Source organism: Lampetra planeri, chromosome 31, assembly GCF_965212315.1.
Source record: "Lampetra planeri chromosome 31, kcLamPlan1.2.h2, whole genome shotgun sequence".
In the NCBI taxonomy this organism is placed as follows: Eukaryota; Metazoa; Chordata; class Hyperoartia; order Petromyzontiformes; family Petromyzontidae; genus Lampetra; species Lampetra planeri.
This window is the reverse complement of record NC_136137.1, coordinates 868419-887157: the sequence shown is the minus strand read 5'-3', so window position 1 is coordinate 887157 and position 18739 is coordinate 868419. Positions and strand designations below refer to the sequence as shown.

General features: G+C 51.9%; 1 protein-coding gene across 1 annotated transcript; it reads right to left on the bottom strand.

Moving 5' to 3' along the window:
• On the bottom strand, positions 1 to 18110 carry ATIC (5-aminoimidazole-4-carboxamide ribonucleotide formyltransferase/IMP cyclohydrolase). Its single transcript, XM_078608912.1, has 16 exons — positions 17982 to 18110; positions 15297 to 15423; positions 13544 to 13620; positions 12972 to 13038; positions 11430 to 11518; positions 10873 to 11024; positions 10424 to 10580; positions 9737 to 9862; positions 9349 to 9456; positions 8629 to 8714; positions 7568 to 7657; positions 6742 to 6870; positions 6015 to 6107; positions 4601 to 4783; positions 4034 to 4189; positions 1 to 3429 (listed from the first exon to the last, which is right to left on the bottom strand). Exons 1-16 carry the CDS (start codon positions 17998 to 18000, stop codon positions 3310 to 3312), a joined length of 1779 nt encoding a protein of 592 aa, XP_078465038.1. The 5' UTR covers positions 18001 to 18110; the 3' UTR covers positions 1 to 3309.
• Positions 18111 to 18739: the final 629 nt, after the last annotated feature.

Genomic DNA, 18739 nt, shown 5'->3' with positions numbered 1-18739 from the left:
TGCAATTGAGCATTTATTGTAAACACCAAGAAGGCACAATGCGTTTAACAACTCGCAAAGTATTACTCTTATCGGGGAATTACAGGCAGTTTACCGTTCGTAAAAAAAGAAACTTTTCTTTATACCCCAAGCCTAAGAATGTGAAGCATATCAATCTAACTTGCAGGTGCAGGATGCGCCAAACTACTGTAAACCCGCATTTCAATTAGTGCCTCTTTGATTGAAATGTCATCAGGGGGCCTCATCAGCCTGCCACTCAATTTCACAGCGTCGTCGAGTGTCCAAATAAACCGTGACACTACTGCCAAGCCCGTTCGCTATACAGTTTACCCACATCACTAAACAATGTAGAATACGGTTTTATGTTGGAAACACGTTAACTCTTGCATATTTCCAGGGTAACCAAAACCCTGGTATTTTTACTTTTAACACTGCATTATTCACGAATTACACCCGTTTCTGGTAACTTAAATTCGAATGTACGTTATTTTACCCAAGAAAAATATCAGACTATTGGTCCTCCTGCATTGGCAAGTTTGGCAAACTCCATTAATCAGTGTTTTGTATGTGGGAGAAACCCCGTGTATACACGGGCATAAACACTCTAAACCCTGCATGGATTGATTCAAACCATAGACACGCAATCAGTGAGTGGACCAAATCCATCTGTGGACTGAACCCACCGATTTACAGAGACTCCTCTACTTACTAACGAGGTCTGTCCGCAAGTCCAACTTGACTCATGTCTATTACAAACATGTTACAAGGCATGTACACTCAACAGGGCAATGGCTTTAAGTTGCATAATCTGCTGCAGATGCCACTGGTTCACAACGCTTTATGTCCACTTGAGTTTCCATTGTAATAGTGCGCCTCTTCTGACGACCACCCTCAATACTTTAACCACTTTTACTCTTCTGAGACATGGGGGTTGATAACGTTCGTGAAAAGTAGACAGAGAACGTCGTAGTGAACCGCACGGCAACAACAAAACAATGGCAGCGGCCCAGGCAGAAATGCTGGGAATGCTGGGTAATGACACCGTGACAACCACCACCATATATCTCGCGGCGGTTGAACTTACGACTCTCGGTCCGAACAGGCAACCAGACACAGGGGCAGGTTTGTTCGCATCTCTGGAAGTTCGTAAGTAGAGGAGTCCCTGTATTAACATCTCCTGGCACACCTTGTAAAGTAGTTTTCATTTGCCTTCTCTTGCATTGATCACAGAGGCAATTTTTTTTTTATCAAACAACAAGAGATATTCGAATATTAATTTCTTCACACACAAATGGCACATTTGCACGACGCTCGTTTACAAAGCCCAATTATTCCCCACTAATGAGGTGTGAAATCAGACTCTGGAACATTTAGCTGCCACATTCGAACAAGAATGGCAAGACCACTACGCCCACAAGGGCTTGAAATAGGACGTCTCACGGGAATGTTTTTCAGCATTCATGATACGTTTAAAAAAATCTGTAGATGTCATTGGGGGTGCCACCGTGCATTCTGCGCCCTCCACATCAACCAAACGGCAGCCAAAGTCCGGGCCGAGTGACACAGACGTACCATTAATTCTGCACACTAAGTCACAAACGTAATCCTGGCATCGGTTTACAACTCATCGTGCCATCTCACAGGCTGGGCTGACTGACGGCTGGAAGACGTATTTCTATTTGTTTTCTTTGAGTTGCCGTTCAAGCTCGGCTGAATTACCTGCGACAAAACATAACAGTTGCCTCCCACCTCGCTGTGCTCCACTGTGGTTGCAATCCTCCCCATGTAAGGTCCAAATCCACAACTGGGGCACGATCGGTCATGCGTGCACAAGCGCGGGCTCTTATCATCACGGGTGTAAAGGAGCCTAGACCTGCAAGCAAATGGCATGTGCTAGCACGTGTGCATGTGGGTCTGCGTGTACGTCTGTGTTCGTGTGTGTGTGTATGCAGGTGTATGCGCTTATAAAGACAAAGATCACCTGTATATTTTAGATAGGCTGTTGGGGGCAAGTGCTGTTAGAGAGCACCTATGAAGACTGGCACTACACGTGAGTAGGAGGTGTAGCCAGCACCATGCTCTGCTGCCTTTGTCTCCCCAGTGCTGACGTTTACACACAGTACCAGGTTCAAAGGCCAAGTTGGCCTAGGAGAGGCCCAGGACTGGTTCACATTTGCAAATGATATTAACCGTGGCTGGGATTCAAACTCAGGCTGCCGCGTTCATAGTGCACTGCTAACCACTACGCCACCCCCCACTGCATGCTGATGCGCATGCGCGTGTCTGCGTGCGGGTGTGAGCACGTGTGCAGGGGTGTACATGCGCGGGTGTGAGCATGTGTGCGGGTGTGTACGTGCGGGTGTGAGCACGTGTGTGGGTGTGTACGTGCGGGTGTGAGCACGTGTGTGGGTGTGTACGTGCGGGTGTGAGCACGTGTGTGGGGGTGTACGTGCGGGTGTGAGCACGTGTGTGGGTGTGTACGTGCGGGTGTGAGCACGTGTGCGGGTGTGAGCACATGTGTGGGGGTGTACGTGCGGGGGTGAGCACGTGTGCGGGTGTGAGCACGTGTGCGGGTGTGTACGTGCGGGTGTGAGCACGTGTGCGGGTGTGTACGTGCGGGTGTGAGCACGTGTGTGGGGGTGTACGTGCGGGTGTGAGCACGTGTGTGGGGGGTGTACGTGCGGGTGTGAGCACGTGTGCGGGTGTGTACGTACGGGTGTGAGCACGTGTGCGGGTGTGTACGTGCGGGTGTGAGCACGTGTGTGGGGGTGTACGTACGGGTGTGAGCACGTGTGTGGGGGTGTACGTGGGGTGTGAGCACGTGTGTGGGGGTGTACGTGGGGTGTGAGCACGTGTGTGGGGGTGTACGTGGGGTGTGAGCACGTGTGTGGGGGTGTACGTGCGGGTGTGAGCACGTGTGTGGGGGTGTACGTACGGGTGTGAGCACGTGTGTGGGGGTGTACGTGGGGTGTGAGCACGTGTGTGGGGGTGTACGTGGGGTGTGAGCACGTGTGTGGGGGTGTACGTGGGGTGTGAGCACGTGTGTGGGGGTGTACGTGCGGGTGTGAGCACGTGTGTGGGGGTGTACGTACGGGTGTGAGCACGTGTGTGGGGGTGTACGTGGGGTGTGAGCACGTGTGTGGGGGTGTACGTGCGGGTGTGAGCACGTGTGCGGGTGTGAGCACGTGTGCGGGTGTGAGCACGTGTGCGGGTGTGAGCACGTGTGCGGGTGTGAGCACGTGTGCGGGTGTGAGCACGTGTGCGGGTGTGAGCACGTGTGCGGGTGTGTACGTGCGCTGGGTGGCGGCATCAGTGGTGGAAGAGGCGCAGGTTGGTGTGCGCCAGCGCTATGCCGTGCTTGTCGCACGCCTCCACGATCAGCTGATCCGCGGTGGATCCAGACGGCGCCGCTATGAACTGCACGCCGCTCTGCCGTGACGAGACACGCGTGCATGAAGATGGAACATTTAGTATTTTCGCCTTGGAACATTTTTGTTACCCTGTCCCTTCTTTTTTTAATTATTTTAATATGAATTCTCGTTGACAAATTTAAACGCTGTTGCATGTAATGAAGGTGTAAAAACCACTGATGTCATGAGAGCATATCTTGGTCGTCAATGTTAAGTCGATGACGTTTCAGGCAATTGCCCTTTATGTTATTAATTACGGCCAATGCCCAAAATGTCGGCTTTTATATTTACTTTCTTTATTTTTAAGGCCACAGCATTATTGACGAATGCGTTAAGTGTTTTGTTATTTGTGCAGTCCACTCCTAACGCGGCGTCACTAAAAACTAAATTTTATGTTGATTCGGGACAGGAGAGACATGGCGGGGAGGAAGGAGAGGAACTCTGTGCTAAATTAAGACATTCGGGTCGATGAAGACGGCCATAGGGACAGCGGATGAGCAGCGGATGAGCAGCCTCCCAATGGAGTGGACAACAAATCGGTATTCAACTTCGTACAAGCCTCCTGCAGGGCGCTACCATCGAGGGGTGGACACGTGCCGACATCGCTCCCCTCCCTCCGCTACCTGCTTGGCGCGATCCACGTTGTCGCAGAACGGGAAGAAAGCGTCGGAGCTCAGGGCGACGCCCTCGAGGCGACCAATCCAGTCCTTCCGCTCGGCCTCCGTGAAGGCCTCGGGGACCTCCTCAAAGAGGGCCTGCCAAGTGGCGAGGTCCACGTCCTGTGGGCCACGGGGAGAAGTAGTGTGTCGAGCGTTGGGAGAGTGTAAAAGGTTAAGGTGCAGTCGTGCAATTCCCTGCTCGACATTGCTGGTGGAAGGGCCTTTATTTAAACGAGCTACAGAGAGCCCCTCAAAAGGGTTTTTGGCCTATTCTTTCACGCTGGCCAGGCATCTTGGAAGACATGGGAGTAACCACACTTTGCCAGGGGCTCCTCATTCTGTCACTCAGTGTTCTATCAGCAACAACGATTACATTTTCCACTAACCAGATAACGACTACGATTATAAGAATGAACACGACGACGAATACGACCATGACGGCAATGGAAATGCTGCCGACCACGACGGACGATGCGGCCCCGCCGCCGGCGTCGGCAAGCCAACGCCTCTGCACTCCGCCGCCCCCCGCACCTGCCCCACGGTGCCGGAGACGAACACGTCGATGGCGTTGGAGACTTCGGCGCGCTTCACAGCGGCGCGGAAGCGCAGGCCGAGGACGCGCGGGTGCTGCCGCAGCCACCAGTGGTTGGCCTTGTCGCCGGCCAGGCGCGTGCAGTGGATGCGCGACTGCTGCCCGGACCCGATGCCGATCACCTGCAGAGGTAGCGCGCCCAACATCAACGTTGGTGCCGGTAACCGGTTACGGATCGTTGCTGCTAATTGTGCTGGTTTACCCCAGGGAAAGGCTCACAGAGTGTCACGCTTCTTTCGCAGGAGGTCCCTGCCAAGTTTTCGTAGTTGGGGGCGATATTGGTGCTGTGTGCGATCCCGACTGAGTAGTCTGTCGGTAATGTTTCAGCATTGGGATGTGATGTTGTGTGGCCAATACCGATAACATTGTGTTTTTTAACCGTGGGAGGAAACCGGTGAACGCCGAGGAAACCCATGTAGAAGGAGGGGAGAACAAACACCCGACAGAAAAAGGCACCCAAGTCGGAAAGGAACACAGGAACTGCTTTGCTCCGAGGCACGGAGTGTTACCACTGCGCCACCCTGCTGCTACCAACTCACGAGGCTCAATGATTCACCCACACCCCCGTCACTGTCGGTTTGAGCGTTGTGTTTGAGCGTCATGATCATTCAAGAAGTAACTTTTCTTTTTTAAAGATTAACATTGCTGAGAATAGGTTTTCCCCTTTTTTTCTGGCAACAAAATAGTTGTGTTAAGATGTTAAAACACCAAACTGAAACCTTTTACAAGGAATCATGTCTGCATTAACCACAACACTTGTGGTCAGAATGCAAACAAAAAACACACTGATAATATATGCGGACATGATTCCTTGTAAAAGGTTTCAGTTTGGTGTTTTAACATCTTAATATAGCTGTTTTGTTGCCAGAAAAAGGGGAAAACCTATTCTCATATTTTGGTACTGGCAAAGGAGGTCCCATGATGTAGATGCTCACTCCGAGCCCTCATTACTCTGATAGTGCATTGTCTTTGAGCTGTACGCCTTTTGGCGTCCTCTGATCTAACACCGTTTTCAGACGAGGCTCAAAAGAAAGCTGTCTCTGGTGTGGACCAATCAGTTTCAAAGACAATGCATTTATTATCAGAGCACGTTTTTTGTTTGCATTCTGACCACAAGTATTGTGGTTAATGCAGACATGATTCCTTGTAAAAGGTTTCAGTTTGGTGTTTTAACATATTAACATTGCTGTTTACAATTTCGTTGGCAGTGTGCAAATTATAATATTTCATTTTAACACTGTCACGTGAACCTATTACATACAACAAACATATGGCAAAAGTAATATTTTTTTTATAAACTCGATTCACCGCATGTACGTAGAGTATGTAGACATAAGCTACGCGTGATCCCACCTGTCCGTTCTTGGCGTAGCAGACAGAGTTGGACTGCGTGTACTTCACAGCGACCGACGCCACAATCAGATCGCGGACGGCTTCCTCGGGGAGCTGAGCGGGCAACAACAATGGGACGTCGCAGGCCGGGTCAGGGCACGGCACAACAGCACCGTGCACCTTGGCTCGGGGCTGTGGGCAGGTCACATTGAACTGCGGTCGCGACGAGTGTCGCCTTACAGTGCCGGGTTGCCGCGGTCGTGCCGTGCGTCTCTCCCATGCGCAGGGGTCGGCAACCAAATTAACAAGCACCACCATTTATTTCGAATTCATAAAAAAATAAACTCTAGATTTCAAGAGCCGCAATACATGTGCTGAATACGAGACGGCGGTCCTTAATAAGTAACGTCACGAATCGGCCCGCAAAGAGCTGCATGCGGCTCCGGAGCCGTAGGTTGCCAACCCCTGCCCTTGCATGTTCGGGTTGAACCGCGTGTAGATTGGCACGATCCAGAGTCGCTACGCGGTGCTGGGAGCTCGCTCAGGATTTGGAAAAGAAAAAAAATAGAGCAGCTCGCAGTTTTGCGTCAATGAAGCGGAAACGCCAGCAGCACCAGCAGCCAGCAATGCTCGACAGTTCGGACAAATCACGCCAAACAACACGCGGTACGACCCCAAAACACAGCGGAGGGCGGCAGGGTTCCGCCGACACCACGTCAGAAATTGGTGGTGGGAGTGGGGGCACCACCTCCTTGCGAGCCGTGACCACGTTGGAGAAGAGCGTGCGGTCGATGACGGCGTCGTTGCGCTTCTGCTGCAGCTGCAGGCCGAAGACGGTGCGCGACTCCTGCGGCTCCGGCTCGTACGCAGCGTCCATCTTGCCGGCAGAGCGAGAGAGTTGAAATGCAAACGATCGTCCCGACCGAGAATACAGTCATCACAAGCGCTCGACTCTGTCTGATATATGGAGACACAGTGCTGTATGATATATTGAGAGTTTAGGATTAAATTAAAACGCATTTAAGTGAGCACTTCAATAAGGGAAAACATTGCAGGATGATCATCAGCCATGATCTATCGATTGCTGGATGAATCCTTCTCCAAGCCTTTGGCATCATCATCTCTCCCGGTCTCATGTCACAAGCTATCTCGCCAAATCCATCGCTCCGTCTCCACTGTGGATGTTCCCCTTTGGCTACCACTCCACCGTTTGTGGTCTCGGTGACCACCCATCAACCCCTTCTACCAGGTAAGGCCCACCGAGCTACATAGCTCTTTTTCAGAAGCAACCTGGCCACAAATGATAGCTCAACGAAGGGGCTTATCACGTGGAATTTTATAGCAGCTATATTCTAGGCCTGAGCCTACTTACTTTTCAACCCAATCAATCCGACGTCTCTTAAACGTCGTGACGCCGACGTGTAACACCAAGTTAACCTGCACAATCTCTTGTGGGCCCCCCACCCCCCATCTCATAACCGTGTCCGCCTCTGTGCCTGGGCTCTCAGGAAGGCGAGGGCGGAGTTTCCGTATCGAAGTTTTCGGGAGTGCGGTCCCTCTCCCGACGGACACACCTGCAGCACGCAGTAATTCCCATTCTTCTTCTTGGCCAGGATCTTCAACGCTTCCTCTTCGTATCCTGGCGCCACGATGCCGTCTGACACCTGAGCGAGACGAGGCGGCGCGCGCGAGAGGGGGAGCAGAGTTACTCTGGAGTGGGGCCGACTCGCGGCACGTCGAATGCGGTTACGCAGACGGTTACTTTGCGGTTCTCCTGCAACAAAAGAACAGCCAACGCCTTCCAAACGTACAAACGAGTTGGGAATGTTCCATTACTTGACGGTAGGTACATTTGAATTGCTTGGCTGTCTCTCGTTTTACTAAAATCAACCCGGATAAACACGAATCATTTATCCTGTAAGAAATCTGTGAATTTATGGGGATAAAACCCTGACACAAATCACCTGCTTGATGAGCATCTCTCAGAGCCGAGACGATTCTGCCATAAATTCAACCAAACATTTTAAGAGTTTCTCCTTGTCACAGATTACTAGGACCCCTTTAAAACTGGCTGCCCCCCCAACTCCTGCCACATTCCTCCTCCCGAAGGCAGGAAAACTCCCTCAATTGAGTTAAGTAGTCAAACCGAGAATTGGGCAAGGAATCAATTCGTTAATGTTTACATTCACGAGACGCTCGTTTAAATTCCCCAGAAACTCACAGCGCCTTACACCACAGCTCATGTCAAACATTAGGAGACCCCCGAGTGGCAGCTGTCCCTGTGTGTCATGTGACTCAGAACCGGCATGCAAGTTGGCATTAGTCAGTAGGAGGTGACGATTACTAGATGTAATCCCAATTTAGTAATTTACAGGCAATTTTTTTTATTTGCCAAGTTTGGCCGCTGGCACACAAAGACGCACTCCTCTCAAATGACATCACGGGATCTTTAACGTCCGCTGCGAAAGAGACGGCGCATAGCACTTTATGGTTAATACACCCACCACAGTAATAACCAGGGTGACCTGCCAGATTCTAACCACGAAATTCTTGCAAACAAGCACCAAAAGAAAGCGCTCCCGCGTGCCCACCGCATCACCGCCCAGGGAATGGGAGGCCCCGGCACGGGTCTCACCTCGCGAGAGATAATCTTGGCAGTTGGCACGTCGCACACGTCCGAGAGAGCGATGAAATCGCCGAAAGATGACATGCGGTCAGCGCCTACGAACATCCACGGCAAGGATTTTCATGGTTCACCGTTTCCCCGAGATAACGCAGTGTTTATTGGCAGCACAGTTCTAATTGTTATGGAGTCACTGTTAAACTATTGCTCTCCAAGTGAATAATCTATCAACCAATGGCAATTGGAGCGAAATCAGGCGTGACATGGATCCTGCCACGTTATGGGTCCATTTCAACCGAGACTTGCCAGGACAATATCTTTGGAGTGCCACGGTGGCTAGGAAATGTTAACTATCTTGCCTGGTATGCTGGTCGTGTGTTCGATCCAAACCCTGACACCTGTTCATCTGGAGTGTGCATGTTTCTCTCCCCGTGGTGACGTGGATTTTTATCCGGGTCTTCTGGTTTTTCTTTCCACATTTAGAATCAACATGTGTTTAGAGTATTTGGCTGCTATAAATTTAGATGTGATAAGCCACTTCGTGGAGCTAAAATTTGTGGCCAGGTCACATCTGTAAAGGAGCAGAGGGCCTGATCTGAAAAAAAAAACAGTAGCAAATTAATTTTCTGCTTTTAAACACAATCTAGCCAAGCTTGAGTGTTGACTCCATTAGCCTCTAAACCTCCCTATATGCCACGCGAATTTCCCCCCTCATCCCCCGTGACCTCTCACCCCGGGCACGGGCGTACGCGGTCGCCAGAGGGCTCAGGCTGCCGGCAATATCCTGCACCATGCACACGCGCGCCTCCTCCTCGCTCAGCGGCACGGCCACCGCTGCACCTGCACGGCAGCAACACGCCCATTAGCCACCAACACAAATCATAACAGTACAAGTCAATCGGAGTACTGGTAGATAAGAGTAGTCGTAGATAACAGTGCAGGAAGGAGTATAGGTAGAAAGGCCAAAGGAAATTATGAGAGCGACGATGAAACATGAGACAGAAGCAGGCCTGGCAGCCACCGCTGGTTCTCCAGCACCACCCGGCTGAGAAGCAGCAGGTGTTGCCGTCACTCAGCCGTGATGTGTGCCAGGCGCCACCGCGCACTCGCTCCTTCGCACCGGCAGGGCTGACATGCTTGAAGGAGGCGGCCGCCGGGAGAGCCAGCGCCGTCTTGAGCTCCCGCACAAGCTGCCACGCGTTGAGAGCGTCGCACAGGTTGATGAACCCCGGGGAGCCGTTGAGCACTGCGCCACGCACAAACGCGCACGCAGGCGGGGGCACGCACGCGGGAACACGCATGCCACTCAGCGCATCTATGCTGCAACGCGCACCAGCGGCTAAGCTCTACCCCAACGGCCATCAGTGTTCTTTGTGGCAATCATGGCGTATCGCAGATTGAGGATGAACTGTTTCGCTGGTACATTTATATCGATTCAATACTCTGCGTCGATCCAATGACCTGTCAACATTCAGTCACAATTCAGCAGAGGGCAGTGCAACAAATACAATTGTTGAATTGCACTTTCTATGTTCCCCGCCTTCGCCAAACCACTCTGACCAGCGTGGCTGAAGCACGATCAACTAACTCCCACGGCCCTCAAGAGCGCGGCGAGGCCCTCATCCATCAGTGGATCGACTAAACCGCTGTACACGTACACATACACACGGTAAGAAACAATGCTTGTAATTTAATGGTACTCCAGCCGACACCAGCGACTGAACCAGCGCGTGCGAGACCCGCCGGGGAGAGAGATCGAGAGGGGCCCGCGGCGACTCGTCGACGAGTGGACTGCTGCGGCACGGACCGGTGAGGGGGAGGCGGGGCCCCGTGGTGTAGATCTGTGCCGGCGCTTGGTGGGGGTTCATGCCGTAGCGCAGCGGCAGCTGGGCCGCGCCGCGCCCAAACTCGCGGCGGAAGTAGTCGGCGATGGCGGCGTCGTAGCGTGCGGTGTGCTCAAACGCCTGCGCAGCAACGCGGGGGGGGGGGACAGGGTGAGCGGAGGGAGACGGCGGGAGTGATCAGCGCATGTAACGATTCGTCGAATCAGAATTTTCAAGTCGGATAAGTTAGGCGAGAGAGACCAGGGAAACGACCCCGCTAGTTGCGTGGCGCCGCCTCGCCGCACCGTGCGGAAGTCGACCCCGTGTCCCACGCTCGTTTCCCAGCGTGAATCGGCGACACGCTTCTGACCGCCCGCGTTCCTCGCCGCTTAGGACGAACTCCAACGTTAAAACGGCCTCCGCTCCATCTCACCTTGAGCGCCAGGCATCGCCGCGTCTCGGGCGAGCTGTCCCGCTCTGCCGACGCCTCCATCTCTGCGGCGACAGTGCCGTAGTCCGACGGATCGCACAGCACCGTGACACGCTCGTGGTTCTTGGCGGCCGCGCGCAGCAGCGTGACTCCGCCTGCGGGGGGGATCGGCGACGCGGCGATCACCGCACACGGTAACCCGTCAGCGAGGCCAGTGCGGTGGAGTATAGTTAGATAAGCCCCATTGTTGACACGGCATGGTGAAGTCTACATTCGGCAGTAGATTAGCAAAAGGCTGCAAGCTCTATGTAAGTATATTTGGTACGCAACGAGTTCTCACGAGGCCAATCACACTGCAACGTGCCGGGCAGTTTGAACGTCCGCACGTGTGGGCCAATCAAATCGATCATCACTTGAACCGAAACTTGATTCCGCGAATTTTGGCAGCGATAATGGATTCCGTAAATGATTCATGTGAAAAACTATTGTCAATTACCGACCCTACAACCACGAGACCGAGGTATCAAATGAAATTAATGTTCACGGAGAAATCGTGTTACCGATGTCGATCTGCTCCACGGCGTCGGGCACGGTGACGCCTGGCGTCGAGACGGTTTTAATGAACGGGTAGAGGTTGCACACCACCACCCTGGTAACAAGATGGAAACAACACGGAAATGAAGAATGCATGCTGCCCACTGGCTCCGGTAGAACATCCCCGGTGTGAACCACGCACGGTAGCGGATCGTGAGTACGAGCGGTTTAGAGCGTTGATGAAATGATAACCTCGTGACCACAAACCTCACTTACGTATTCCTACATCAGGCAACTATTTTTAAATAAAACCACGTCGAAGTTTTTGTACGTTAAATAGTAATAATTGGTTTTACAAGGTTCATCACTGAATAGATAAACAAACACATAGCACTGTACTCAATTGGTTGTGCATTCTGTGTTAACTCTAACCCAACTCATTGAATTGTGGGAGGACAGATTGGTAATAGCCTGACAATTATACAAGAGGTCAACTAAGTCAGGTTCGGCTATCTTCATCGGACTACTAAAGTAGGTTACCTCGAAGCATTACTTTTTACTGAATGGTTTTGTGGATATCTTACACTCGGGAGATATATTATTAAATGTACATTTCCAAAGTCACTTATACAAAGACACGAATGGGCCATTGTGTGCCAGCGTATTGGACCAAATTTGCCAAATGAAAAAAAAAGAAAAAATTTCCCCAATTGGGATTACACGTCCCAACCACACCCCTCACCGGTGGACTAAGAATGCCCACTTGCAGATAGTTGTCACTCGGGGTGCCCTTTAAAATGTTTGAGACGAAATGTGATGCAAGTTTCTCATCACATGTGTAATAAAAGACTTGACCACGATCTCTGGCTCAGTGTCCTTTATTTGGTCCGTACTGTATTACCCACACGGCTGTCTCCTCTTTGCTCAGTCCCCACAGTACTGACTCCGATGTCTCTCTCTTCTCCACCAGCAGCCCCTCTGTTGGCCTCTGTCGCTCCTGTAGCCCCCACAGCAGCTCCGCTGCTGTTACTCACTCTCAGCCCCCCTGGCTGTAATCGCTGCTGCTCTTCTCCCTCTTGCTTACTCCGCAGCGCTGACAGCCTCGTGCTGTCTCTCTCTCTCTCTTCGTCGCTCCTGCGACTCTCTGCAGCCACACCGCTGCCTCTAACACACAGCCTTCCTGGCTGTACTCTCCGCAGCTTCTCACCACCCTTTAGCTCCCTGCTATTCTCCGGGGTTGGCTCCCGCTGGCCAACGGTGCCCCCTCCTCACGTTCGCCCGCGCGGCCCCACTCTTTTCCATTCACAACCCGACTGACTTCTCTTTCCGGTTTACCCACTTAAGGACCCCAACCTTTCACCCACGTCACCTGGCTCCGCCTCCCCGTGACGTCACATCCGGAAGGTCGCTTACGCCCGCATTACACATGTACTAAGCACTCCAGAGATGCACCGCGCAAAGGATGCTCTATCAGAATTTTTAAAATACTAATTTGGACTCATTTCACTATGGGCTAATGCACAAGTTTTGTGTTCATAATTTTACAAATCCGTTGTGTCGGCCCAGACCTTATCATGCTGAAGCCGTGCTTTTCCAAGTCTGCCTGGTCCCCAGCCGACGAGCGCGCCAGAATCCCTGCAAAACAAACATCACCTTGATGACAGAGGAACAGCGCTCTCTCAGTGAACGACGACACACATTAATTTGTGACGTAACGATGCATCGATTCACAAATTGAAAATTATTCTTTTGCTCAGGGTACGTGGATTTAATCATGCATGTGGCAATTATCATTTATTTTTATTTCTGTATCTGTTGTATGAAATTAGTTTTCGTGATGCCAGCAGCCACGAGCAGCGCTACAACAAAGAATAAATCGCCAGCTTGAATCGTGAAGATTTGTTAAATTACTCGGCTGGGCAAATCATTACAGGCGCAGCGTCAACCCTAGCCACCCCGCCAGGGTGAACGATGGCGATGGCACGGGGAGGCCTTCCGTCAAGCAGTGGCTCGATCAGGGCTGGCACTGGCTGCCGCCGCCGCCGACCATGGTGAAGAGAGGTGGGCTGCAGAACGGGCAGTGTGTGTGGGATGCAAACGTCCGAGTGGGCCAAGAAGTTGGGGGACGCGATCACCCCACCTCCGTGCACGGCCGGGTGCAGAGTCTTCACTCGGCCTCCCAGCATCTCGGCAAAACCCGTCACCTCCGCCACGTCCCTGCGCAACCGCACGCACGCACGCCATCACGGGTGCACATGGCCATCATCAACGGGGTTTGTTAAAAATGTATATTTTAAAAAAAATTGCGTTGAAAAAAACGAGAAATAATGGTAACCAGTTTGTTGCACACATTAGAATCGTCCAGCAATTAAGAAATAACAGTTTTACATTTTAATTGAAACAAAAGGAGCTGCCCTGGTGACACAGGGGGCAATTTGCTAGCTTCCCCCACCCATTTACACCCAGCAGTATAAATGGGTAGGCCACGGTTAGTCGATGTCACGTGCAGCGGGGTAAAGTGTGGGTACGTCCACATCTTTCAAGACGTCTCATCAGCGAGGGACAGTAGACCAAATACCCCTCAGAGCTACCATCTATCAGAGGCCCCTTCTACCAGCAGTGGTGCTAGAAAGCAATTGCCTTTTTTAATCGCTCCATCTCCTCCATTTGTAGATTTTAAAGTCGATTCTTGTGCTAGTGTCATCGTGAGCCGCGCGTGCGAGATTCCCTTCTTTGCAATTTATTCCAATGAAATGTTTCATGAATCATATTTATTTTTACTGGAAGAATCCAATGAGCTATAAAGCTCTTTTCACAAGATGTCCAATAGGGACGGGTCAGAACGTTACAACAACAAACAACAAGACTAAGTGAGAAAAAACAAGCAAACAAGATATAACAAAACTAGAGAAACAACACGTGAATTTGGACCTATGGAAGTAATTCCCTTGATATTCAACCATTTGAATAAAATGTCAAATAAACTTTGCCTTGGCACACAAGTGGCAGTGGCGAGGGCGAACTATTTGGTTTGGGTGTTGTGATTTTTGTGCAATCAGTTACTCATTATATTTAAACACGACTGTCACGGGGTGCCTCTGATAGATCACGACGTAAATAAAATTGTGCAAATCTCATTACTTTGGAAATTCCATTTTGGGGTGCAGTGGTGGTGCAGTAGTTTTGACAATCAACTCACTCTGCTTGTAAACCCGGTTAAAGCTCATTTTGCAGGCTGAAACCCAGATCTTACAGCCAGGGTCTCAGCGGTGCGGACTCCGTGCTCTCACCCCATGCCACCCGGGCACCACAAACGCATTCACACTCACTCTGACAACAACCGTATAGCAGCCTTAACAGATTGTTGGGACAAGTGCTGTAAGTGAGCATCTGTGAAGGCCGGAATGGCACATGAGGCGGTGGGTGGCCAGCACCACACCCAACCAACTTATCTCCCTAGTAGCGATGTTTACACACTGCATCAGGTACTCATTTCAGGCTGAGTCGATCTAGAGGAGGCCCAGAACTGGTTCAGGTAATTGTCACTGGTGTTGGCCGTGGGTGGGAATCGAACTCGGGTTGCCGGGTTCGTAGTAAAGTGCATTAACCGCTCCACTACCACTACACGCACGCACGCACACACCTCGTGTCTAACAGCACTGTCTAGAGCAGGGGTCGGCTACCAAAATAACAAGAAGAGCCATTTCTTTCCAATTCGGTACAAAATTCAGTATTTCAAGAGCCGCAATGCATCTGAGTACATACTGTACATACGTACATATCGTCAAGAAGCAGCCCGTAAAGAGCCGCATGCGGCTCCGGAGCTGTAGGTTGCCGACCCCTGGTCTAGAGGGACACAACCGTGGAGGCGACACACAGGCGATGATAGGCACCTGACGGAGAGGCCGGCATCGCGGAGAGCCGTGGCGGTCCCTCCGGAGGCCACCAGGCCGAGCCCGAGAGCGTCCAGCCGAGAGGCCAGGTCCACCAGGCCCTCCTTGTTGGACACGCTGAAGAGCGCTGCGATGAGACAGACGGACGGACGGACGAACATCACCCACTGGGGCCGGCTCCGACCCGTGCCAACGGCAGCGGTGCAGACTCGTGCGAGTGGTGTTGTTGCGGGCAAGCAGGTGGTGTGAATCGTGGAGCGTTGGCATAGCTATAGGGTGCGCAGGCAGTGCAATGGTGGCGTTAGGGGCCCATGGGAAGGAAAGGCCCCCATGCTAGAGTGGATAAAATGCACAGGGGAAGCCCCGAGGTCTACAACAGCCATTCAAATAGATATTACTGATAGTGTAATAAAACATCGATTTACAGATAATAGATCAATTAAAGATTCTCTATTTGTATGTTTTGTATCATACAGCACTATGAAGCAGAGTTTGATCTTCAGCCATGGCCATCACGAGTGGCGAGCAATATCCATGAAACGGCCCTAGGCTTCCCCCACTCGACCAACCCACACTTCACACTTGGCCAACAGCAGTGCCAACTGATGGATGTACTGCACTCTGCCATCAGAATGTGGAATTCCCACCACTGGCTGACGGCAGACCATGGAAACCAGTGCCGACTGCTCGCTCGTTTAAGCGGTAGCGACATTGATTCTTTAGAATGAATCTGTAACGGCTCATCACCGAATTCATCCCGGCTGCCATGGCTTACTCAGACGCTCCGCCACAAAGTCCAAGACGCGCCCTCTTCACTGCCCTGCACACGTATGCTGCATTAGCAAGGGAGCCTCTTAAATGCACAGATCATTCCTTTGTCTCCCGCGACTACTTGGCGAGTCTAAAGATATCGTGCGTGACACGGGGGAAGAAGAGATGCCTCTGTGAGACGTCTTCACGGCTCAATCGAGCGTGCGCCAAGGGGGAACTTTGTTGAGAAGCACGAGACAAGCTCTCCGCTTGTTAGGGAGCCATTTACAGCAAACTCCAGCCACCCCGTGAAATTCCAATCTCAAAACAACCGGCGAGTCCCAGAACCACTCGACGTCGTCCCTCAAAGACCAGCCTGGCATGCCATCGAGAGAGCGCGAGTGGGCCGTAGTGTCGAGGGGATTGCTACCGATTCTCAATAATTTGTAGCGACATTTACCACGCACTTAAACGCCCCAACATCTCTTTGTGCCTTGCATCACATCTCATCGCAATCATTCCAGTACACAGGCACGGTTGTCTCTGTGTTTAGGCTAGGGGACACCCCGATGGCAGCTGTCCCTATGTGGCACGCCGGCAATGCAGCACCGGCTTGCAAGTGGGCCTCAAGATGTTGATGATATTGGTTATTCCAATTAAGTGATTTGAGAGTCCGTATAGTATTTTTGTCAAATTTTACTACGACGCAGGCACGATTTTTGAATGCAGGCATAATTCGAACGCAATCAAAACAGTAAAGTCGAACACACGCAATCAGTGTGGATTATATCGCATGGAATTGGGACCGCATCTCAAAATGCTGGTCAGATACCGACTGGTTTGTGTGCTCTTTGCACAACGCGCGATCTCTTCTCCATCCAAAAAGAACTCCGATATCTGTGCAGTCATCCGTGGACAAACGCGAATAATAAAATGTATTTGCCGTCACTTCTGTCCGACTCCCCACATCTGCGAAAAGTCGCGGATGAATCGGATTAATTTACCGCACTCCAGGAGAGGCCATTTCCAACAACAAAGTTCAGAAATCGCTGCCCTCTGTGGATTGTTTGACCATACTTCACCACGCAAGTCGTGCGCAAAGACGGTGCACGGCTGCAGTACAACAATGGAGTTTGCTGGCCCTATGGCAGCAACAACAACCGCGGTGGCCTCTCATCACCAACACGCCAACCGCAGCCTCAAACCAGCTGAGCTTCATACTTCTTGGTTCTTTCGGTAAGGTCACGGAGGTGAAAAAATTAACTAAATAAATAAAAATCACGCCGTTTCGGGCGCAACACAAGCGCGCGTCATCGCAAGAAGACAATTATTTTATGTTTTCACCTCCATGACTTTACCGAATGAGCCACAGAGTGTGGATCCTTGCAGTCACGGAAACACAACTTGCAAACATTTCCACGCACATGCTGCATGTAAACATAGCGATACATTTATAGCAACTCTTTCACGATGCTAACTTTCTCAGACTTAACAACAATTTGTTGTTAGATCGCTTTTTTTAAAATAGAGCAACAAAATGAAAGTTAAGACATTGACAGTGTGGTCGAAAAGTTCCTATACCCCTCCTCCGCAGCTGTTAATACGATTGTCAGAGGCAAGGGGTATAGGGAATTCCCGCCCACGCACTGTACATTAATTCTTCGTGATGTCGACTCATTCGTGAAGTCCCAGCGTAAAGTTGAATCATTCACAGCAGTTACAATCAATGTATGATTTTAAACTAATTCATTCAGTTAATTCATTCATTTCCCTTCACACACTTGGGAACCACGCGCCGACCTCGTGGTTGCGCCACGCACGAACAAAGCGAGACCCGCGCGGCGTCTCGACAAAGTCCCCATCGCCACCCGGCACGGGGAGAGAGAGAGAGAGAGGGGGGAAGGCGTCGTCGTCTGGCTGGCGATGTCGCATTACCCAGCTCGTTGGGGGCCATGGTTAGCAGCAGCGGCGGCGGCGAGGAGGAGAAGAGACGGCGAGGAGGAGGAGGTGGAGGATGCCGAGTGGCGGTGGCTCGGGCCCCGGGAACGCGGATTTTAGGCGCCGCCCCTCGCGGCCGCCGCGTGGATTTGGCAGCGAATCGAGAGGCAGCGTCACCACGAGGCAACAGCAGCAACAACAACAACAGCAGCAGCCTGTGCCAGGCTAGGTGCACCAGGAGGTCACGGGTCGACTGACTGAGACGAGTGGCCGATGCACTGCCTGTGCCACCTGCTGTGGCAACTTCAGCATAAATGCCACCCACCAAACACCACGATCATCCACGCTTCACAGTATCAATTAATCATGATGCACGGTGGTGAGAGGGGGGGTAGTGGGGGGGTGGTGAGGGGGGGTGAGGAGGGGGGGTGAGGGGGGGTGAGGGTGACATGTGAGGTTGATTGCGAGCAGCGACCGCAAGGGGGCAGCCGCTTCGCCCCATGGCAAGTGGAGAATCTCAGTTGCTGTGGGTGGCACGCTTGGTGGGTGGCACGCTTGGTGGGTGGCACGGGTGGTGGGTGGCACGCTTGGTGGGTGGCACGGGTGGTGGGTGGCACGCGTGGTGGGTGGCACGCTTGGTGGGTGGCACGGGTGGTGGGTGGCACGCTTGGTGGGTGGCACGTTTGGTGGGTGGCACGGGTGGTGGGTGGCACGGGTGGTGGGTGGCACGCTTGGTGGGTGGCACGCGTGGTGGG